Source organism: Phasianus colchicus, chromosome 14 (genome assembly GCF_987193195.1).
Source record: "Phasianus colchicus chromosome 14, bPhaCol1.hap1.1, whole genome shotgun sequence".
In the NCBI taxonomy this organism is placed as follows: domain Eukaryota; kingdom Metazoa; phylum Chordata; class Aves; order Galliformes; family Phasianidae; genus Phasianus; species Phasianus colchicus.
The window spans coordinates 9,169,836-9,194,386 of record NC_143449.1 but is presented as its reverse complement, the minus strand read 5'-3'; the positions used below and the strand labels follow the sequence as shown (position 1 = coordinate 9,194,386).

At 45.4% G+C, this 24,551-nt stretch overlaps 1 protein-coding gene and 1 long non-coding RNA gene across 9 annotated transcripts in view; one reads left to right on the top strand and one right to left on the bottom strand.

Annotated features, from left to right (window-relative positions):
- The window catches only part of LOC149916001 (uncharacterized), a 41,183-nt gene extending 25,160 nt beyond the window's left edge, over positions 1-16,023 (bottom strand). For 5 of the 8 annotated variants that reach the window (XR_016471049.1, XR_016471050.1, XR_016471052.1 and 2 more), the window contains exons 1-3: positions 15,707-16,023; positions 15,192-15,255; positions 12,834-12,926 (exon numbers count right to left, since the gene is read on the bottom strand). Coding sequence is in view for 1 of the 8 variants with exons in the window: in XM_090150198.1 (XP_090006324.1) it covers positions 3,274-3,448; positions 12,834-12,926; positions 15,192-15,255; positions 15,707-15,733 (359 nt within the window). In the remaining 7 variants the exon portion in view is untranslated. The other 3 variants (XM_090150198.1, XR_016471053.1, XR_016471048.1) reach the window with 3 other exon arrangements.
- LOC149916002 (uncharacterized) lies at positions 4,714-5,273 on the top strand. The gene is made up of 3 exons (XR_016471055.1): positions 4,714-4,801; positions 4,893-4,963; positions 5,193-5,273. It is a non-coding gene; the product is annotated as an uncharacterized LOC149916002 (long non-coding RNA).
- Positions 16,024-24,551: the final 8,528 nt, after the last annotated feature.

The following is a 24,551-nucleotide window of genomic DNA, read 5'->3' as shown; positions in this document are numbered from 1 at the left end:
TTTGCTGCAAATAGTTGATGGCTTCCACTGACATGCAATCAAGCTGGCTGTTGTTCTTGACAACTACAGATACATTGTTTAAATGAGAAATTTGAATTTTGCCCTTATTCTGCACAGAAGGGAGTGCAGATCTGAATATGAGTTTGCACTCCTGGATAGGTCTAGTCTAGGTTGTGTGATGTCCTTAGGATGCAGATTGTTGTCAGCTGCAGATCTCACTGCATGGGGACCTCAGCCCCACACTTAAATATCATGTGAGAGTTCAGAGGCCAAGAGAGATGCCTAGGAGCCACTGAAAAGCATCTGAAATCCATCTATACCTGCCTTGAAGCATCTGTGTAAGCTCCTTTTGAGAGGGATTTTGCTAATGCAGAGGGATTATACCAACAGCTCTCTTGTGCCACACTATTTAGTTTGGGATGTTTGACAAGCAAATCAATCAGCCTCAATCCAACCCTGAGGAGCAGATAAATGCATTTTGCTTTTATTATGAAGATTGGAAAACCGAGGCACAGAGGGATTCAAGTGGCTTTAAGAGAAGAATAAACAGAAGAAAATCTCTGAGTATTTCAGGCACAGAGAGGGGAACTGACAGAATGCAAACCTCCCGGGCACCAGCCACCAACTCATCTCTCCTCCAGCAGATGAGGCTCCTCATCTCTGCACAGCTGCTCAAACACGGGGTCCAGGTTTTGCTTCTCCTTGAGAGCCGGGCTTAGTCATGGGCATGTGGGCAGAGGGCTGCTGGACAAGGACACGTGGACAGGCAGAGAAAGACAGACAGGAGAGCAAAACTCCAGTTGGTTTTAAGACAGTGGCTGGGCCCTCAGGACTGAGAGCTCATCCATATTTCAAGTACCAGTTAGACAAACAAAACAAGAACCAGAGAGGCAAGCAAGGAGCCCGTTTGTCATATCAAAAGGGGTTTCAGTGGTACCTTCCTTGCCCTCCTGTCCCCTTGAAGTTTGTAGCTGGAGGGGGGAGAAGGGACAGCTCCCTCTCCAGCCGAATGGCTCCTGCCACAGCTGGAGACAGCCTGTGTGTAATTAACCTCCAAGCCAATCCCCCAGCGGTGGCTGCCAGGCAGATCAAAGAACTCACACATCTTTGTCTGAAATCAGCAGCCAAGGGGAGCTGGGAGGAAAGCAGAGTAGGGGTGGGAGAGGGAGCGAGAGAGCGCGTGTGTGCTCCTAATTGATAAAAAGGGAAGAGCGTCTTCCTCCGAGAGATCTCCAGCCCCATCAAAATGCAGGAGAAGAAGAAGAGGAAAAGAAAAAAGGGTTTCCTTACAGGAGCATGCCAAAATCTAGCTGCTTTCAACAGAAGAGGTAGTCAGTGCTACGGGGTCAGCCCTAGGCAGGGGTGAAAGGAGAAGTTGTTGGCTGTAGGATTGCTCCTTTTTAGATGCGTTGAGTCAGGACGTTGGCTTCCACCTCTGCCCGAGATGGAAGCATGCAGGGACCCATTGAGATTTGCTGGGGGATCCTTGGAGAGGCAAAGATCTTCTGGAGCACGCAAAGGATCTGCCTTGTCTTCTCTTGCAGCACCAGGAAAAAGAGAGATGAAAACCAGCACAAGTTACATCTAGCCTTGCATGCTCTGACACTGGGCTTGGCCAATTCATTAACCCTCCAGCTGTGTTTTCCAGAGCATTTTCATTGGGATCGTAGGCAGGTGACTTGGCCACTGATTAGATCTCAGCCTTTGGTTGCACGAGCTTACCAGGATGAGAAGAAGTGCCAGTCCCGGCACAAGGAGCTGCCAGATGTGACAGAAATAGTGTGAAAAAAAATGATAGAACAGTATTGTGAGGGACAGCTGGATTTTAAAGGAGCTTGAAGGGAGTTGGCATGAGAAACGCTAACTGAAGGGGGAGCACTGGGTGTGACTCAGGAAAATAACTCCAGCATCCTCCTGGACCAGTAGGGAGTGCTGCCCAAAGCTGCTTCACCCATCCTGAATCAGATACACAGGATGGATGGAAACAACTGCCTGCCAAAGGAACTGTTCTTTTTCATCAGTTGCAATGAAGGCTTCTCACCTCCACAAGGCTAAAATTGGAGGATAGGTTAATATTTTCTACACTGCAGACCATGAGGCTCACTGAGTCCAACAGTTTGTATTTGGCTGAAGTAAAATGTTCATAAACAGAATATTCCTTGATCCATAATAGTCAGTGAAAATTAGCCTTTAGGGCTTTATTAAGAAGAGACAAGTCCACACCATTGCATAGAGATAAAAATGCAGATCTATGGCCACAAAGATCCTTTGATGGTGCATACAATTGCCCCAGTTGCTGCTCAAACTATTACTCACTATTATTTTGCCCTATGCAAACTCTCATTTGGGAATAAAGATTCCTGGTTTGTTTAAATTCATATTTTTGAAATTGCACTAAACAAATGAGTTGAAGCAAGAATTTTGGTTACTTACAGTAATGCAAATTGCAGTGAGCACCAGCCTAGCATCAGTATGTTTCAGGCAAGTAAAAGTCAGCTCATGAAGGAGGAGATGCCAGATTTATCATTTAGGTTGGTCATGGTTTCCATAATTGTAAGTCTCATTGAAGAAGCCTCCTGTTTAACTTTGTTTTGCTTTTAATTTGAGAAGACAAGTCAAAAGAGAAACTCGTGGGTGATCAGGCGATGCAGTATTTAAATTGTCAACATGGGTGTAAGTAACTGAGAAGGGAAGAAGCAGGAGTTGTTTGTAGATATTGTGCTCTGGCAATATGCAAAGAACCTTCAAAGGGACAGCATGACCTGATAAAAGAGCATATTAAAACTGGGCAACATGTCAGGTTACGTGCACAATGTGTTAATCAGAAGCCTTCCACTCCTGGACTGTCGCAGCCAATACTGAGGAAGAGACCGCCAACACTTTCTAACACCATTCCCTTTAAAAAATAAAAAGCATCAGTCTGAAGATTACGCAGCCTTTTCCATTTGGATCTGAAGGGAAATGGAGCCTGAAACCAGAAGACACTGCTCATAGAAATACACAAACCCTTGGCACCCTTCTGAGTATGAGCTCACTTTGGGGATAGGGTCCCTCCTTCCAGTGCTTGTCTTTTCACCTGAAGAAACCAACATGTCTGTTCTTCTTGTGTCTACGTTTCGTGTGGAGCTAGACTGAAAATGCCACTGATGCATGCTCATGATGCGTGATTGGATGGTACTTGCTGTTTGGTTTGACATTGGCACTCTGGAGCACGTGTCAACTTGCTGATATTGGACCAAAATCTTGCCTTGGCTCAGAAGAAAAGGCATTTACCATCTCAACACCCTCCAAAGCATGGTAGGTGGGCCTGGGGTGACATTTTCTAGCTTCAAATGATAGATGTCAGTGGTCAGCCCATGGACCATGGTGAAACTCCCGAGTGAGATAAGGTGCTTCGAATCGAGCTTGGTGGGAATATTGTGGTTCAGCTGTGCTTCCACCACACCATCTGCAGGACACAATGAGTGATGTAAGATGGATAGCAGAAGTAATCAGTATCTGGTTTAGCCGTAAGACTTCCACAGACTGTACTTTTACCTTCAAAAATATCTATCTGACTTGCTCAGGTTTAGGTTAAGCTAATATTCTTGTTCCTTTCAGTCCAGAGCAGATAATGAGTCTCTGTCCAAATACTCCCCCCATTCCCTCCTATGCGCACCCTGCTGGTATCTCAACCTAACCCAGTTATATTGCAGTAATATATACCATAAGGCTTTTCTAATCCTGAGATTTCCCCCAGGCAGATTTTGTAGAGTATCCATTTAAAAAGATATTAATGAAAGAACTTTTACTTAATTAAAGCCAATTATTGACTTACCCATATGCTCAGCAGTGTTCACTCACTGGCCGGTATAAAATGATTGGATTTCCCATCTTACCATCTGACTCTGGGCAAGGATTTCATATGTGAGCTGCCTCTCTGCATCCTGCTGCTACATGGTGAGCAGCCAAGCTTGCGGAGAGCCAGAAGCTCATGGCAATGAGTAGCCCATGGTTGGGCACATCAGTAGATGGACAGGAGCCAAGTAAGAGCAGTTTTTGCAGATTCTGGAATTTAGGGTCATAGATTTGTTGCTTTATGGTCTATTAACAGTAACATCATAATGAAACTTCATAGAGAAGTTGAATACAATTCATTTTTGAAGACATGTCTGTGGAGGACGGATCTACCAGGAGGCAAAATGATCGTAGCAGATAAGATTACGGAGGGGAGGGGGGTGTTTATTTTGTCAAAATAGCTTTTATACCTTAGAACAGCAAATTCCAGGGCTTCCTTTCTACCTGCAACATGGACTTATTTCAGCTGTTTGTTTCGGTCACTCTTCTCAGAAAGAAGTTTCATGCTCTCAACATCTCATTTTGAGGTTTCTAGTATAAAAGAGGGTTTACAGGTATTCCTCGGGCCTGATTCACAAGCCTCCTCTTCCTATCTAGTCTGAGGGCTCCCTCACCCAGCTTGAGGGCTCAGCACCCATCCACACAGCCACAGCTCAGATATCGTCCCTGTTGGATTCCAGCACGCTGTCTGGAAGAGGATCCTTGCTCCCACCATACTGTAGCAGCACTAAGCCCCGCCATGAATCCAGCCTTTTGTTTCCACGTCTTGTGTCCAAAAAGAGATGAAAGATGCTCCAAGAAAACAAGTTACTCCACAAGCAGAGGTACTAATGAAGCCCAATTCCCCACAGGTTTGCCTCTTGTAGTTGGCTTCTCTGATGTCTGGAGCAGTGTGAACTCAGACTTGAAGCCGCCCCACACCCAGAGCTTTCCCAGCAGCTGGATTCTCCAGTGTCTCATTAAGGTTGAACACATGCTGCAGGCTTGCCTTATCTCAGTCTGTTCATGGGCTTGTGGTGCTGCATCCAATTGCTTTATTTTATTGTATCTTTTAGACCACTTCTACCAACCGCAGTTAAACACAGTTGAAGGTGGCCAACAAGTTCATATATCACTGGGTGTAAAGGTAAGTGACACACGCATTGTGATGACATACCTTCCATTCTCCCCCTCACCTTCCCTGCCCCGCTTTCCTCTGGAAAACAGACAAAAATAAGATTTTTGTTTACAGCTAACACACACTTACAAGTGATTCCTATTTCTGACTGGCCTAAGACCAAACGGAAACAAGTTTTCAGTTCTTAATTAAGATGTAAACAAGCTCAAGGTCCTCATTTTCCTTCCATCCCCTGCAGGGACTGCAGCTTTAGCAAGTCATAAAGGAACCCAGAACTCCATCTCAAATCCAGCAACTGGAACAGTACAGCTGAGATGGGAAGGGTCCTCTGTGTCCATCTGGTCCAATCCTTCTGCTCAAACACAGCCAACTAGAGCAGTTTCCCAAGACCACTTCCAACACAAGCAGTAAAACACAAACATGGATTTAGAGCAGAAAGGATGAAGGAAGTGATACAAGAGAACAAGCATATGAGGGTGCTTGCACAAGCCAGCTTGCATCATCCAAAATGATTTTCATCCATATTCTTTGTACTATGGATGCCGCAAAGTTGATGTGGGTCTAACCAGTTCCACAGTGCTCAGAGATGTTACTTGTTGCAGACCAGTGGGAAACAGCTGCTGAAGTGCAAAGCTGACTGAATCATCTGGTGAGAAAATAGAAGTGCGCATTGCTTTTAGCAGCAGTCTCAGTTGTGTTGGAGGGGTGTCTCTATTGCTGGTGCAGAGAAACGTGGCTGATGTGTGTGGTGGGTGTGATCAGGAGAGAGCTCACTGTCACAGATAGCAATGGTGGGGTGTAGCCCTTCCACGAGGGAGGAAGGAATCAGTATCAAAATCAATAGCTCTTCTCTGGGAGGAGAATTATCTAAGCAGGGAGAAGTGGTTCCCTTGCAGCTGGTTGATTTTGGTAATCCATTATTAATGCTTGAGTTACAGGCCCCATAGAAGATGCTTGGCACTCTCAAAGGTCATGTTGGTATAAGAGCATGTTAATTGTTTCCAAACAGTTCACCCTGCAGCACCTTTGCTGAGGCCGGGGGAGTTAGTATGGCAATTCTTGATAGCTTTTCTCCACAGTTTCTATCAAGACCTCCAAGAAGCCTTTTCCAATGTACCGTGAAAAAATCTTGATAACAGGGCAAAGATCAAGCCCCTCTGGGGCTGTGTTTCTATCATAACCATCAAAGATGAAACTGCTGGGCAGAATTTTATCTTCTTCAACCCAGACTCAGCGGTCCAGAGATCTACTATTCATGAAGATCCAAAGTGTGGGAATACAAGAAAAACTGTTCAGAGCAGAAGCTGTGGAGCAAGATAAACAGCATGAGAACCAAGGACACCTCTTGAAGAAGAGAGAATGTCTCACGGCTCTGATTGGATAAGCGCCTGTGTGAAGGTTGAAGTGTGTTTTGTAGAATGCTCTGTTCACATGTAAAGGTGGATGGGAAAGTTGTAGGGGTGGATGGGAAAGCTAGAAAAAGAAAACTTGTGAAGGTATATACGTGATGTGAGAACTTGTAATAAATTATTTGGATCATTCACATGTGAGTCCGTGCATCAGACGCTGCACCAAAGCAAGTGTGTAAAGCCATCTGACATCATTTATTCCTATAATTTTGAAATTAACTTTCCCAAGAACATCCCAAGTCTTCTGAGAGTAGCTGTATCACAGAATGAAATAGGTCAGAACCAAAATCCCAAACCCAAATCCAGCTTCAAATCTGAAGTTTGCAGCTCAAAACGATCTTTAAAACTGGCCAGCTACAAAGAGTCTGAGCTCGAAGAAAGGTTATCTGAAATTCAGTTGAGAAAGAGATGATAGGACCTCAAAGGAGCCCTTGGCTAATAAATAAATAAGTGAAATCAGTCAGTAGTCTAAGGAACTCTTTTGGTCAAGCCTGAAGCTGTGTCATAGTGCTAGAGAAGCTCTTCACTGTGTTTTACGGTAGTGAAAACTCACCCTAAGCGCTAAGACTCAGGATAGGACAGAAAATAGTTGCTCTTCTGTTCACCATCACATTTTCCTCCATTCGTGCATCTTCTTCTTCTTGGCAAGTAGAGGAGAAGACTTGATTTTGTACTGAAGCTGCACACAGGACAGGTGCTTCATCCTGGAGGAAGACCAAACGCTTGGTGGGCCACCAGCTAAATGAATATTCTCCACAATGAGTTTCCATTGTGTGGCAGGAGTCTCTTATACATAATTAAGAAGCAGGCATTTGGGATATTCAGGGCCTCAACTGGGCAAATTTTCAGGTGCCTGATGAGTGCTGGCCTGAGATAACAGACCCTCGTTCAATAAGTTCATGAGATCAGTTTCTTCATATGGCTTCTATTTTCCATGAAATGTTCAGGATCACAGTGTCATTGAGATCTGTATATTCCTGCCAAATCTGTTAAATTGGCCTGTAGGATTAGCTGTTACTGTGGTGGAGCAGGGAGGTGTGCACACACACAGAGAAGGCACCATGGTGCAGGCAACAGTTATTCACAAAACTAGGATAAACTAGCAGGCATTGCTTTGCAGAAATGCCTGCAAAGATGCAAATTCTCCACGCCCAAAGTGTGCTTACGAGGTGTGTATTGATGGGGCTAGCCTTCAGTTCAGGGTATATGCTCATTTCTCTGACCAGCACTTCATACAAGGAGGCTCAGTCCCTCACCTCGTTCCAGCTGAAAAGAGGGACATACCAGCCATCCCCTGGTGGAGATTTCATTTCAGACAAAGTGGGGGCCAGCTAATCTATTTCAGAAGGCTAAAGGCTGTCATTTGAGAGCCTCCTTGCAGATGCTGGAGATGCTGGAAGCAGGACTAAGGACAGTGGAGATGTAATAAGGACTTGCATCTCTGTAGAGTTTCTAGAACTTATTCCATATGTAGTGCATCCTGAAACTCTCTCATGAATTAAACTACACCTGCCCTCACCTCTTCCACAACTGTTTCTGTTATGCCAGAACCACTCTTTAGCCAAGAAAGTGAGGTCTGTGCAGTGCAGCATCCTACTTTGGTATCAAGTTGGGCAGCAGGCTAAGGGTGAATCAGCCAGCATTGAGCTAGTCAGGAGGTGGGAAAGGGAGATGCTGAGGAATGGTAAGACAGATGTTTACCTGCAAGGGGTTTACAACCTTCAAGACAAAAGATGAATTTTCTGAGGCCTCCATCCTGCTCCATTTACCAGAGTTTTATTAGGTCAGTGAATTCTCTCTCTAAAAAAGCTTTGGACAAATTTCACCTCCATCAGCATTTCATGCTTTATGATGAAGCCTTTGCCTAGCATTTTCTCTAGCAAGCACAGAATGGACTCTGTCTATGAAATCCACATGGAACAGGGAGACAATCTGTGCATTGCCTTTTTATTTTTATTTTTTCCTTTTTCCCCTATGAAGAAATAGAGAAGACAGCTGAGCAGCTGAGAGTAACTGCTGGCATACTGCATGAGCAAGTGGGACCATCTCCATTTTACCAGAGGAGCTGGTCACTATGCTCAGAAAAATGCTGTTATCGATAGCTGAATACACTCAAGCCAGCATATAAATGACTCACATTAGTGTCTCTATTGCCCCCGCACTATGTCATGAGGTCACCTATTGCACATGTTAATGACCCCTAGGGTGAGAGAGTGGTTTCTGGTGTCTAGCCCACACTTCTCTTTATTCAGTCCCTGTGCATGCCCCAGGTTTTCGCCTTTGTCACTTATTTTATTCTGAATCCAAACACAGCCACACAATGCACTTGACCTTTGCCCTGGAGGGAACACACTTGGGATGAAGGAAGAATTCACTCTTTCTTCCTTTCTAATTCTAGTTGTTACTATACCATTGCGGACAAATCCCCACTTACACAATAGAAATCAAGTTGTCTGTTCTCACTAGTTCTGGGACGTTCGACAGGGGTTCCTCCTCCTGCCACAGACGGCCCAGCTTCTGCCTGCATCTGGTTTTCACGTTCTACATCCATCCCCATTAACCCTTGCCATGGCATGCCAGCAAAAGGGATGAGTGGGCTACAGCCATGAGGCATGGGGAACATCAAGCATATGGCCATCTTATCCTATTTCCTCAACAACTTTGACTCCTCTTCCTTTAATCTGTATATCTAATCGAGTAGCCACGTTGTCTATGATTTCCTTTCTGTCCAGTGGTTGATTCTGTCCCTGTAAGATATGAACAACCCTGGCTTCCACTTTTGGAGCTGCTACCTGGATCCCCAGGGCACCTTCCATTCTCTCCTTTGGGTCACATCCTGACATGCATGGAAAAAGGCAGTCATTTCATTGAAGCATGCCAGAGCTCCTCCAGTATGCTGCTGCTCTGCCTTGAGCTGAAAAGCGAAGACAATGGACTAGATGATGATGCTTAATTGGCTCAAATACCTGAAAACTGGTCCTGGAACTGAAGCCAAGTAGAAGGCTTCAAGATGGTGCTTCAGTGTTTCTAACATTTCAAATACAGACCAAGATACGGGGAGAAAGAAAATATGTATAGTGATTTTTCTCATACCCTCATTTAGTTTTCTTCAGCTTTTCAAAATGCACTGAAACATCCTGGTTTCCTTTCTAGTGGGACACTCCTACCTGATTTCATGGACAGAGCTGAATAAGACCAGCCTTTCCACAACATACTTTGCTCTTAAAGAAGCTGTAATTTGTACAGAGCCTACGTACCTGTCCCATGACAGATTCATGTTTACTCACTGAGTATATCTGCAGAACCCCTGTGGTGGGACACGAACCTGCTCTCAGAAATCTCATCTGTACCGATTCAGGCTTGCTACATCTTTCCAAGTCCCAGTTGCAACTTCAGACACTCATTTACTCCAAGTCATTTTCAAATTAATGACTCCAGTAAGTAGCTGGACCTCAAATATTCTTGTAATTTTTGTTTAATAAATCAGTTGATTTATGACACTAAGGTTGCACAAATGGGCTAAGACTTATCTGTACCAAGGGCATCACAGATCCTGAACACAAAGATGACTCCTAGATTGAACAGCACCTCCCTAAATGCACAACAGAAGGCAGCAGATAGAAGGACACTGATTTCTAAAAAGCTCAAAATGCAGTGACAGCTTGTTGAGCACACTAACAGTACAAACACTGTCACATCTCCTGAGGTGTCCAAGCAGAGAAGAGTTTCAGGAGGGTTTGCAAAATGACCAGAAGGAAACTGTGCAGATGTTCATGAAGAGAGTTTCTAGGGAGTCACCTATCCCTGCAGATGAAGGGGTAGGTGGTTGTATACCTAATATCAGTCCACACCTAGGGCCATTCCACCTGCACCAAACCAGCTGACGAAGAGCCTTGCACGTTCCCTTTCTCAGCTGTCCATCACCTACATGGGTTACCCCATGGGAGACACAACTGGAGCCAAAACACTTAACCCCCTGAAAGACCAGTTCCTGTTTGCCCAGAGAACCAGAGAGCAGCCTCCTTCTGCTGCAAGCATTAATTCATCCTTTCTATTTCTTTTTTTTTTTTCTTCCTGTTGTGTTAACAGAGCATCTAATGTGACTAAATAGGACAACCTGCTCTCCCATCCACATGAAAAATAAATGATGTGCTTTCTCTTGACTACCTTCCCCCCATCCTGGCACTTTTCCCACCAGGCAGCCCTTGGACCTGATCTCCCTTGGGCAAACCTCATGGAGGGTCTGAGAACCTCCCCCAAGCAGAGCACGGTGGTGGGATCCATTGGCTTGAGTCAGAGTAGAGTGGCAGAGGATGGAATTTGGGGGAGCTAGAGGGTGGGAAGTCGGAGGGAGGTGGTGTGTGTGTACGTGGGGGTGGAATCTATGTGCAGAAAGCAGCCAAGTGGCAGCTTACCCTGTTAAATATTAATCATCTCTGCTTCTGCAATTTCGGCAATGCGTCTAGGCCCACCACTGCTGAATATTTCATTAACACCACTCACTTCCAACTGCACTTCTCCCACTTTTCTTTCTTCCATAGACCCCTCTCCCATCTCTGCTGCACACTTCATTGCCCTACCATTGCCAGTGCCGGTATGGCCATGATGCCCATCCTCTAACCCTGTGTTCTTTAACCCCAGTGGTGAGAACTTGCCCAGCCCTGGTCCATCCACAGCCCACTGATCATGGCGTCTGTGCAGAGAAAGAGCAGCAAGGCTGTTAAGGGGAAGGAAGATCATCAACTCCACAGGGAAAAAAATATAAGTGCGCATCAACAAGTCCGTGCTAAATAATACATGAGGCAGGTCAGGGTAGAAATGCTGACTCTGGGCTGGGAGCTTTTTAAACTACGTAGTCTATGTTTCTTCATCACTGGCTTGTTCTGTGCAAGTACTTTTGGAGTGCAATCATACGTGCCAGGATGAGCTTTGTTGATTCTGAGCAATTTTCACCTCCAGCTCCTAATTGCAGCTTCCTCTTGCCTGCTTCTGGCCACCAACAGAGGCCTACACGATGTGCTTGGATGGCTGCAGCTGGACAAGATGATGGCAGGAATTGGGATGAGAGAAGGATTGTGCAGGAGACACAAGGGCCCAGCAGGAAAATACAAAATGACTGAAAGATGATGTGTTGGTGCTCTAATCCAGATCTGATGGGTCAGATTTAACCCCGTATTCAGCCAAGACACAGGCATTTCTGATCCAATGCCAATGATGGTAGTGGTGTTTGGGAGAATTAGTATTATTGACCCTGGACTTCCACTGAACAGCAGGTTTTCATGTTTCAGAATTAAACTTTCCCACCGTGAGGCTGGTAATAAATAAATACTCAGTCCCAGTGTAGAGGCCAAGAAAGCAAGGTTGGAAGTCTTTAGTCAGACAGATACCAAAACATCAGCTCAGAAGTGCAACAGTGACAGTGACATTTGGGAAGAGGAGGAATTGTCAGCATGGTCAGCAAACTGCATCACAGGTGACAATGAGGACTTTATGCCATTGCTCCTTCTATATCCTCCACAGGTATTCATAGAATCATCAAACATGCTCGAGCAGGCAGATGGACTTGGACTCCAGAGGTCCCTTCCAACCCTATAATTCTGGGATTCTATGATTCTGTGGATTGCAGAATGGTTTGCATTGGAAATGACCTTAAAGGTTATCTTTTTCCTGCCCTGCCATGTGCAGGGACATTTCCTCTATACCAGGTTGCTCAAATTCCCACCCAAGCTGGCACCAAAGTCATTCGTTCCATCCATTCCATTACAACCCAGTCATGCTCCCCACAGAGCTGGTCAAGGTGTAGGACCAAGGAGAAAAGTGGGATTTATTCTTCCTACCCACACACAATAGGACAAGAAGGAAGAGGAGAGGGAAGAACTGCCCCTGAACCATCTAGTCCATTACCTCTTCCCATTGGATTCAGGTTTAAATATTTGTAAGATCCCGTTTTAATTATAAGGAGGTGGGAGGGGGGAGGGGGGAAAACAAGCTAATCTGGGTCCAGACTGTCTCTCCCTATGGGGCACATAGGTATCTATCTAGTAGATGGAGATTTCTTACACCAGTGTTGTAATAGGAACAGATTCACACACTCTTCCTCCAAGCCATTGCAAACTAGTTAGAAAAAAAAAAAGCCTGACACTTTTGGGCAAGACAAGGAGGCTTTAGGACTAAAAAGCTCTTTTTCAAGATTGAAATAGAAACAAGAATTACCAAGCAAAGTTCAGGCCAAAAATAAACATGCCTAATTGAACTTTGTTGTGTTAATGAACTGAACAGAAAAATAGTATGGTGGGAAGGGCATTAGCCGTGGAGGAGGTGGTCATGCTGGGATAGCTCTGTTCTCACTTGATTCAATGGGTGAGAAGCTTTTAATCTGAATGGAACCCTTTTCTTTCCAAAGCTTAACCAGCTTCCATGGTGCGTATATTGATGCCATTGCTGATTCTGTTCAACAGTTAACTACCTACTTGGAGAAAGACACTCAGGCTTTGGCCAGGCGTTAGTCATTCCTCTTCCAGCTAGAGAAAGTGCAAATCCCAGGCAAATTTCAGTGCTCTTATCTGTCAAGAACAAAAAAATAGGATTTTGATCAATAGCTCGGGAATGCCTTAAGCCAAATGCTGTGTTTGTTGCAAGAGAGGATTTTCTACACAGATCTCATTGGGGGATCAAGTTATTCCTTTTGTATAATATATTAAATAAAATGTGCACTGGAGAAGTCACTTGAAAATATTGAATGAGATAACTTCATCTGATTAACGTAGCGTGCTTTCTTTCCCCCTTTTTATTAAAAATTCACAAGGCTTCCCATCCCTTATCTCAATTAAGCAACTTGTTTGTCAAGATTATTTGTTACGCATTTTCATAAACATTTGATGAATTATATGCAAACATCTCACTAATGTATTAACAAGACTGAGGTTTTAATTACACAACACTCAAGGAAAGCAGGCTTTAGGCTCCTCCAGAGAAGTTAATTGTGCTTCCTTATATGCCTGTGCATTGCAACAGGAATTTTCCTCTGGGGGAAATCACATTACACAGTGGCAACATACCCACACAGTCTCTGCTAGTACAAGCTGGTCCAACATCATTGAGATAAACCACTTCATGAGCTTTTGCTAAAAGAATACAACTTCAGCTCAGACGTCAAGAGTGAGGAACTGGGAGGTGGTACAACCCACTTTATGCCAGTTATTATGCATTGTTTGTCACATAGACATGGGATTTTCAAGGCACTGCTAACAAATTTGGAGTAGAGTTATGCTTAGTCCCTCTCCTCAGACTTCTCTGTTTGAAGTCCAAGAACATCTCAGACCATCTGCTCTGCAAATTTGCTACGCCCTGTCTGCTCTATAGATACTTAGAGATTCAGACACAGTGGTCAGTAAGTTCTGCAGATGATCAGAAGGCTGCGTGGAGGGGTGGTGGAGTCTCCATTCCTGGAGGTGTTCAAGAAAAGTGTAAATGTCACACTGAGTGACACGTGTCCACAGCAAGTCCAGCAGGCAAGTTGGGTGAAGCACACAACCAGACAAAGTAGAAGTGGTTGTCCACTAACATGCCAAGAACTGAACAAGAGAAGCGTGAGATAATGGACTGATCAGTACATCATGATCAATGTGTCCTGATGTACCCAGACCTCATGCTGATGATGAATTATTCCTTACCTTGCAATCCACCTGTATGCTGAGACTGATCAAAGAACTGTGAGTGGAAACCCGGACTTGTCTAACTCAATGCTTGCCGTTGTTATGGTGAGATCAGCTGCTTCGCTCCAACTCCAGTCTGACTTTTCTTTAATTTTTTGAGACTTGGCAGCTGGCTGTTTGCAAGGAACACCCACAGTGTGGCTGTCCAGTCTACATCCATATTGTCTTTCCAGTTGCCAGGGGCAAGCTAAGCAATGGGCCACTTGCATGGAGGACACACGCTGCCAGGGAGTCACCCGTTAAAATAGACAACAAACCTTTTCTGTGCACCTATTCATTAGAGATTCCATCAACTGTCCAGCTCTTTGCTTAGATGTGGCCCCTTAGAAAACCTCAGCACTGAAGTTTTCCTTCTAAAAAAGCTCAAGCCAAAATGAAAACATTTTTGCCAGAATTTTTGATTCTGATTTCCATTGGATTTAGGGTATTCGAAATCCTAAAACTATTTTAGAAATTCCTGAAACTGCACTATGATACAAAATATTAACTGTGGTCTAATACTTGGAACAGTGTTATTTGTTCAATATGATTTCTTTCTATTTCTTTTGGAACACCTCATGTCCCAGTACTTGGTAGTACTAATGACAAGTCAGGACATACTATGAGATGACAGAACAGCTACCTATTATTTCTTCTATTCTTAACATCTTAAAAGCTTCTGGTTTTATTTTTTGTTCTTTTCATTTTGTAAATTGGAATATTTGCAGTGTTTGATATCCTTGTTTCAACCAGGCAACAATTTCAGATTTTTTTTTTTCTAGAAATCAGCTGCTACTCTAATTAGTGCTTAGCCCTTATCTCTTTTTCTCTTTTGGAAGAATTAAAACATCAAGCTGTTTCATTAGACCACTGACTGTTACAGCCTTTGATTAATAAAATAAAGTCAGCGTGTAATGCTAATTAGAGTATTAGCCATTCATTGTTGTGTCATTTATTTTGTGACATATAAACAATAACAGGTCTTACAGGATTTGCCCTCGACTTCACTCACTTCCTCTGCAGGTCTGCCATGATAGCTCATGCATTTAATTCAATTATATCATTAAGCTGAAGGAGCAAAAATGTAATTACGTTAAATAAAACGGGGAAAAATAATTTTGAGACTTGGATTACCTGGAAGAAAATACTCCTTTATTCCGGTCACAGCAGAACCAAGTTTTGAAATGCCTGAATTTTTCTGCAAAAGAATAATGAGTTTTAACCATGCAGGTGGTGATCCCACCAGTCATGCTTTTGGAAGTCCCCATGCTTCTGATGGCCAGGAGCATGGGATGGAGAGGGGACAACCCGACCCTCTGTCCTGGCTGCTCCTTGCTGGGAAAGCCAGCATCCCACCCAGGCATGAGCCATATTTTTCTTTCACGTTCCCAAAGTGTACCCGTGGTAGCCAGTGAATACAAATCAAGGCAGTAGCGTTAATATTCTCACTACATTTAAATCTAATGGGCTTTTTTAATATTCAGAATCAAAGGCACTTCATCACCAGTAGATTTTTTTATACTTTTTTTTTTTTTTTTAAAGAACCCTGCATCTTGTTCCACTCTTCCTCCCCCTCTTTTACTTTATTTTATTTTAAGCCAGGCTAAACCACCAGGGAAGGGCCGTGCCTATAAACAGATGCCACTCACAGAGGGTTTGGGAGGCCTTCCCATCATTAGATGCTGCTGAACTTTGAACCTGCGACTGGGAGGCTGCGTTGGCGGTGAGGAGGAGGAGGAGGAGGCAGCAGGGATGAGGCCGGGGCGAAGGATGGGGGGAGCTTGACGGGGTCTCTCTGGTGAATTGCTGGCCTGCCCAGCACAGGAACGCTCAGGACTTCAAATCCGCTCCAGTCACTTTGAAGCTTCTCTCTCTTAATCTCTCTTTCTCTCCCTCTCTCTCTTCGTCTTTTTCCCCCCTTGCATCTATGAATCATTCATGGCTTTTTTTTTTTTTTTTCCCTCAGAGGTTCCTCAGGAAAAAAAAAAAGAAAAGAAAAAGAAGAAAAAGGGAGAAAAAAAAATAAACACACACGCTCACACAAAGCCCTGTGTTTACGTTCTTATTGCTCCGCGTAGCTTATTATCACCAATGTTGAACAAATTACTTACACGATGTCTACGCTGTGCTGCCTTCCCTCAGAGTGGTGCTTGTGATGGGGCTGGCGATTTTGTTTTAAATGTTAATGTACAGTGGGGCAACACGTTCAATGTAAATACACAGTGAGCAGCATTTACGTGGAGCATTGAAAAGAGCTCAGCCCTAGCGCAGGAGTTAACCAGCACAGGGTGAATTTACGCATAGAGTAGCCAATGTCAGGAATACAGAGGAGGGATTTGAGTGGCAGAAGATTTTTTTTTTTTTTTTTTTTTTTGCTTTACAACAACCCACGTGCTCCTCTGGAAGGGGTTCAATAATTTTTGGGGGAGCATGTAAGTTTCATTGCAGCAGTCGATGGGAATAATGAGATTAGTCTTGAAAAATTTCTAGTCTAGGAAAAATTTCTTCTCAGAAAGAATGGTGAGGCACTGGAACAGACTCAAGAAATGTGAGGATGTGGCACTGAGGCACACCGTTAGTGGGCATGGTGATAATGGGCTGATGACTGGACTAGATAATTTTAGAGAACTTTCCAACCTTAACGATTCTATGAAAATAAAGATGGTTGAGTCTGCCCTGGTTAAACACACCTGAATCCTACTTGGGACGCATCCTGTAAGGCTCAAACATACACAAAGCCAAGCCAGGCCAGCGAGTGTCCAAACACATGCATAGTCTGACTTGAGTACAAACTGAATCGGCTGAAAACCCAGAATCTCCACCAAGATATGATAATGAGCCGAGCCAGTGGACATGCTTCACTCAGATAGTCCAGGGCTGGCTCTTGTATTGAGGTCGAGATTGGGCAGAAAACAAATCAAGAAATAGCAAAGAGAATTTGCAGAGTGTCGGAGGCCCTAATGGTATCCAGGAGAGGATGGTGGGACCAGCAATGATGAGCTTGGGCATTCACAAGGATGCAGCAGGGGAAGACGTGCTCAACCAATGCTACTTACAGCTCTGAAGAACAAAAATGTTCTATTGGAAATAGCTGTCTTTCAGAAACACCAACACCTGTCTGAAGGCAGCAAACTAAACTCAAATGCCTATCATAACCCTACAAGACTTGTTGAAACCCCTATATTTCACTCCCTTATGCTTCCCAACTCCGCTCTCCTATATTTATAATCCTGGCAGGTAACTAGTAATAGGAAGAGAGGGAACATCCATAAATTGTGCCAGGGGAGGCTCAGGTTGGATATTAGGAAAAATTTCTTCTCAGAAAGAGCAGTAATGCAGTGGCACAGGCTGGCCAGAGAATGGTGGAGTCACCATCTGTGGAGGTGTTCTTTGGAGATGTGGCACTGAGAGACATGGTTTAGTGAGGATGGATTGATGGTTGGACTTAATGATCTTAGTGATCTTTTCCAATCTGTAAGATTCTATGATTCTAAGGCCATGGATTGCTAATACAATTATATTAAATTCTTAGAGCAAAAGGAAATTTGTCATTTGGAAGGTGGGGAAACTGAGGCAGGAAAGGTGGATATGGGTTGCTCAATACCACCTGGTGGCTAAAGGAGAGTCAACTCTCCATCTCAGTGCCATTGCTGAGAGGCTAGCAATAGAGGCTTCATTGCATTTGGAAAGAAATTCAGTGAGGATACTCAGCTTTCCTGAGCTCCTGGAAGACTTAGGCAGATTGATGTGGGGTTAATGCCACTGGATGGGGATTTTAAAATGCAGGGGGTGTTGTACAATGTTTCTTCCACCCCCAGCACTTAGACTTGGCAGCAACTAGGTCCTAATGCCCTTAAGCATCCAGCCAACTTTGAGTTTTCTGCTTCTGAAGCTGGGGCAGCTTTGTAGATATTTGCTTAATGATGTCTCCTAGGCGGCAGACGAGTACTTGCTGTCACTGTGTGCCTCCCCATCACTTTTATCATCCCAGTGGGTGCACTGGTGCAGTTCCATTTCTAGAATGAAGCCCAGTCTAGGTTAAGTGGTTTATCCATCCTGACACAAGGAATCCCTGGATAAGACAAGACTTGAACCCATATCCCCTACTCCGAGCACACTTCTGGGTCACAGGGGAAGGAGAATCTTACCAACCCGAGCAAATATGACCAAAGGCTTTAATTTTTATTTTCTGAGTAGCGTAAGAACTCCTACATTCTCGCTCTATTCAGACCTCAAAAGAAAATCTTTTCCCAGCCCAGCAGAGCCAGTGCTTTACACAGAGGTTTTATTAGATGAGATATATGACCTATTTAATATGTCAAAAAATAAACAGCTTTGGTATTAATAATAAATATTTAGGGCTCATTCCAGCTGTTCATGTGCAGCTCTGCAATACACTATTTACGACTGATTTTTGTTTTCCAGGAAAATATTTCTACCAGTGCCGTACTTCAGACATTTCTTGTTTTTATTCTATTTATTCTTTATGTGCAACATAATACGTTTTCTAAGATGTTTAAGGCAACAAGTTAACCTGCTGATATGGGACACCCTAAATGCTCCATTGCTGGAAGCTAGAAAAACATCGGAATGGTTGCTCTTAAATACACACTTTTCTTCTGCTGAAATTGAAATGATTTACCCTTTTCAGCATCACTCTTAAGCCACGTCTTGGGCCGTATCTGCTGGGCACCAGTGCTCACAATGAGCCCTGTGAGTGAGCTGCTGAGCCTGAGATCTGATCTGGGCTCCAACAGCATCTTTCATTGCTACACTAACATCTCCCCTTTTAAGTCCCCAATGGAGCCTGACCGGCTGCTGGGAGCGACAACCCACAGCCCACACGAGCATCACTGGAGCGCTTTTAATCGCAGCCTCCAAAGAGAAAGCCCTGCTCTTCCCCAGCCATCTGCCAGCACCCGCTCCAACTGCTGGACGCAGCGACGGAGGGACGGACAGACAGAGCCTCCCGCTGCGGGCAGAGCGGGGCACCAGCTGCACAGCCTGGGAGCGCCGGGGGGAGGGAGAACAAAAGTGCTGTTTGTCCTCACCCCAGAAAACGGCAGAAAAGGCTTTTTGAGGTATTCAGGCAGATTAAGAAAAACTAATTTTCTTACACTTATTTATTTCAAGGCCAGGCTCATAGCTCCAGCACTGTATTTTTCAGTGAAAGTGTGTTGCTCAGAGAAGATGCAGGCAAAAAACAACTTCCAGCATCCGTGCCTTGGGAGATAAAACCACATCAGGGGGAGAACCTGCATGGGTTTAAACACCAGAATTAAGGGGATGTTCCTCAGACTTACGTACTCCTTGTACAGAGCCAGTAAATACACGGTCAGCACGTGTAAAAGCATTAGATCTTCCCAAGCTATTGATTTCTGCCTCTAATTCCCCGACTCGTTAGCTTCGGATCAGGCAGCTTAATCTGACTTGATTCTCAGATCTGAGGCTGGAGGATTTGAATAAAAGTGGCCTCCCCAGCTCTAATGGGCTATCTGCATGCCTCCAGGGACCAGGGGCTTGTTGGCAGCTTGTTGGCATCGGGAAGGAAATCTGTACCTGCGGGTTTGCCAGGGTGAGGTACAGGTTCCTCCCAGGCACAAGTTAGGGTCAAGGTTAAATGCAGCCTTTGGAACTGAAGCCTCAAGTCCAAGGGCAGAATGAACCATGAATGCGTCCCTTGGCTTCCAGAAGCCAACAAGTCCTGCTGGGACCCAGCACGAGCAATCAGACAAAGGTTTTTTGTTCATTTGTTCAAAAGAGAAGGAAATAGGCTGAATGGAACTGTTTTAGACCAAGTCCAGCCCTATAGCTAAGTTTGTTGAACTTTCAGGCAAGTGGCATTCAGATGACCAGCTCTTTTCCTAAGCAATTAATTCCCACCCTCACTGCTTCAGTCTCTCCACCCAAAATGAGCTGCACCCATGGGTTCTCCCTTTGCTTTGAGACTTTGAGAACTGCTCCATGAGGATCATACAGCACATTTTGTATCAGCAAGCCACATTCTTTGTATGGCTCAGGGCCACCAAGCCTGCCCTGCATGGGTACTACTCTCCAGCCTTGCTCACTCTTTTTGGAAGCAGTTTGCCAACCACTTGGGACCAGCAAGATTTCCCAAAGATGTGAGAAGCAAATTGGCTTTATTGCTGAAAACATGACCACATCCCACCAAGACTGCTATGGCACTCTGTTCCACCTTACACAGACCAATTTTCCTCACACCTGAGGCATGCTCTCATCCTACATAGGCACAAGGAAGATTTTGCCCAGAGAGGTGGTGGTGCCCCATCCCTTGGAGACGGGGCTCTGAGCATCTGATGGAGCTGTGGGTCTCCCTACTCACTGCGAGGGAGTTGGAATGATGGCCATTAAGGGTCTCTTTCAACACAACTGATTCTATAACTTTCCTCCACTCTTAGGTTTTAACCCAGCCTCTGTGTAACTGATAACTATTAACTCAAACACTTCTGGATCAGGAAAAGCTGCTGCCCTCTCCCTCTATCCAGGATTCTCTGCATCCCTTCCCCACCAGATTTTAATTATTTAATTTCCCTCCTCCTCCCCCAGCATCTGAAAACCAAGCATCTTAAATACAAATCACCTCCAAATCATTACGTGCAGGACCTTTCAGCCCTCTTCAGAGCAGTGGGCCGTGAGTAATGAGCTCTGCTGAGAGTTTGCTGGATTTCACATACAACAGATGTAAAAGATGGGGCTGAAGGAGGGGGAGGGAAGGCATGAGAAGGAAGGTTGTTTCAGCAGAGACAAAATATTTGGCTTCTTTTTCTTCATCTATAGCAGACAGAGGAGGCACAGGCCTCTTGGGACCGGATGGTGAAAAAACAAATAGGGTACAACCTGAAATTTAAGCCCTGAGCTCACCAGGTGTTCAAACATCCCTCCAGTGATAGGGTCCCACCCTGGGCATTCCCCCCAGGAGGTTTGGATCTCCTTGGAACTATCCTCTCCTTCTTGCTGCAACATAGGATAGGGAGAAGCGGCCACAGGTAGACTCCAGGCAGTACAGAGATGGACAATCCCTGAGCTCACCCCTATAAGCCACCCACTGTCCTGGATATCCCAGTGACTGGGTGCCTTTCATGCATCTTCTTCTGGTGCAGAGCCACGTGGTTTGGATGAGGGCAAACGGTAGAAGAGAAATACCCTCTGCTTCCTGCCTGGGGAAAGGTGGGGATGGAGGTGAAGGGGGGGAGGAAAAAATGAGAGCAAACCCTTTTGCCACAGACTTCAAAGTCATCATCAGCAGGAGCCTTCAAAACAGTTTAAGTACAAAATGAATTGTTTTAATATTTAATCAGGCTATAATAGGCCCTGGGATCCCAGTGGAGATGGTTTGCAGTAGAAAGGATGTCCAAACTGAGCATCCCCCACTCCGGAAGGGACAGTAGTCCTGTAGGAGCTCCAGTCCCAATATACAAAGACAAGCCCCTCTCCCTTTGACACTGCTCAGCACCTGGGACTGACTCCCGCCTACTTATTTGATGTGGTTCAGGAGCCTTGGGACCATAAACATGCACTTATCCTAGAGGATAGTGATTTAATTCTCTGATAAGATCAGAATCAGTTCCAGAGCCATTCCCTCCTTCTAGGAGGGCTATATCCCCTGCAGCAGTCACATTCCCTTTCCCTGCAGATTTGTGGGTGCAGATCCCTTTTTGACTCTTGGAACAGCCTGGCTCCATGGACATAATTCAAGTCATGCTGGAGCCTCTCCAGCTCATCCTGAGTCAGTGCTCAAAGCCATCTGCACATGGATGGTCTTCAAGGCTGAAGACCAAACTACATGAAGAACCAACACCAGCACGTACTAGCTTTGGAGGCTCCATAGCCCATCTCACCATCTTCCTTTACATCCTGCCCTACAGTTCTACAGAGAAAAGGTACCCAAGGAAGATGCAAGACCGTCCAGAGCAAGTACTGACCTTCAGGAATAATAGATGCTTGTAATCCAAGCACAAAAACCTTCAGAGTTTGATTTGTTTCCCCAAACACAAAAACCGTAGGATTGGCCCCACTAATGATGCTGTACAGCCCTGATTGCTGTGCTGCCTTGGAGAAGCCAGAGAACTGCAGGAGCCAGGCAGAAGTGAGCTAGGCAAGTAGAGGAGGTGCTGCCAGCTGCTCTCAAATAGCATCGTTGGTCAGGCTGGGTCCAGGATTAAGCCCTCAAAACCAGTGTGGATATAAAGGGATATCCCTACAGACTGCCTGAATTATGGTGGCAGGACTGATTTGGATGGTGCGAGATTTGGAAGAGGAGAACATGGAAAAGCAGCCAGTCTCAGCATCTCTTGGAAGAGGGACACATTCCTTAGCTGCCCCTACACTGGCTTGGTCCCAGCATAGGAACCAAGCCAAATAGGAATCACCTCCAGAAGCGATGCTTGCAGGGCTCAAGGACAGCTCAGACAAAGAACTCCACATGCCCCCTCACAGCCAGAGGCCTGCAGCTTATCAGAGGAGGGTTTTCTTCAATAAAAAACCCAGGACACAAAAGCAGGATTTAGCTCTGGACCTTTTGCTTGACCCTCAGTAGCTCCACATGAAGGTAGGGATGCCAAGGCACAGCTAGTACTGGAAAGCTGCTTTCAGTCACCAACAGGAGCATACAGACCGTACTGGTCCCCTCAGTCTTGTTGGAATTGGAGCAACACATTCTGACCCTGGAGAGCAGGGCTTAGTGTGCTTAGGGTTGCCTTGTCACCTGCAAGCCTCCTGGGTGCTTCAGGAATAGGGCTTCAAGGCTCAATTTTGCAGTTTGGAGTGTGGAGCCCCACAGTGGCCTCCCCAAGGTGCCCCAATGGAATTGGGCCTCCAGTTAGCTCAAGCGTGATCCTGGTAGGAGGACTCAACAACATGCTCCATCAAGCAGCTGGAAATCTCCCATTTAAATTATCCCAGCTTGGAAGGCTCACTTAAAAGACTGGGCATAGAATCAGCTCCTGTGCAAGCTCTCAGCATGCAATAAGCTCTGTTCTGTGTAGAGGCTGCTAGACAACCACATGAGAGCCACTAGCAGGCTTAGGATTGTGATAAAGAAACAGCACTCTAACTAAAGCAGAGCTCTGCTCACTCTAATAGCTTTTTGAATCTTGCCACCACAATGGCAGTGAGTGGCGGGTTCCATATACAGCAGGGGTCAGACTGGAGCTAGTATCTGGTAAGGATGTGCAGAAAAGGGTGCTGCTTTCACTCAAGCAGCTTTGGTGAGTGCATCTCAATGTGAGCAGTGTCATAGGCTCAGTCCCTGCCCTGTTGCTCAAGGCCAGAAGGACCTGCCACCACCTCTGCCTCCTGACAGTCTCAGGCAGGTGCATAGATGTGAGGAGTCTGTACTGACATAGTCAATGGCTTTACCACTTCCTACCATAGGATAGGGGCAGGTTATGTTCTGCACTAGGAACTGAGATCCCTGCAGGCAGGAGAATCAGAGCATGGCCACAGTGAGCAGCAGCATCCAGAAGGATCAGAGATGCTGGTGTGGCTTCGTTACCTATTGCAGAAGTGACAGAACCCCACGAAAGCAGCACTGCATAGGCCTGCCAATAGCTACAACAGAAAGAGGCAGTTCTGCATTTCTACTGCCTTCAGAAGAGGAATCTCACCTATCCAAAAATAAAAATAAAACACCTTCCCCAGAAATGGAGCCCTGCTCACTATTTGCTACTTCTTGGGGAATCCCCAGAGTTAGCCCACCGAGGGGCAGTCTGGCCAAGCCAGGCAGGAGGATGCTGTGAGAAGGATCCTGGGGAAAAATAAATAAGCTTAAAACCGTTATCAATCAGGGTTATGCTTCCATTAGTGACCCAGAGAATCCTCTGCCCAGAAGCAGCCTTTGCCTCGCAAGTATCGAGTTACTGCAGTTTAGCTCTCAGTAACCTGCTGGATGCAATAAATAACTCTGGTGGTAGATTCGGGACCATTAAACATGTTGAGTTATTTTTACAGCATCTCGTATGGGGGGGGGGGGGGGGAAACAATTCCAAACTCTGCTGGCAGAAACGGAGCGACGTCTTTAATCACTTTCCTACCAGCACCATCTTCTGGCCGACACCAGCCCCTCGCCCTGAGGCTGGGTGCTGGCAGCTGGAAGTTGCAGGAGTGAGTGGGCTCCTGGTGGCTTTGGTAGCACATAGAACGCTATGCCCAGTGCCCAATGTGCCCAACAGCATCGAGGTCACAGCAGTCAGCTGCAGTGCAGAGCAGAGGCTCTCACCATCGTTACTCCAAGGTGCCATTCAGATTTGTAGCTCTGTGGTCTAGATTCCCCACTCTGGTAATGCTGGGAGAAGTCCTGGAGAAGCCAGCCAGGATGCCCAGAAATGCGTGGCCACAGGACACATTGTCTCCAGCAGGAGCTGAATGAAATCAGGGCCAGGGCTGTTCCACGAGGATCTGCTTCTGACCCATAACAGGGCTCCTGTCATTTGCAAGCTCTACTTTCAGGCCACGGCCCCGAAACCAGATATTGCA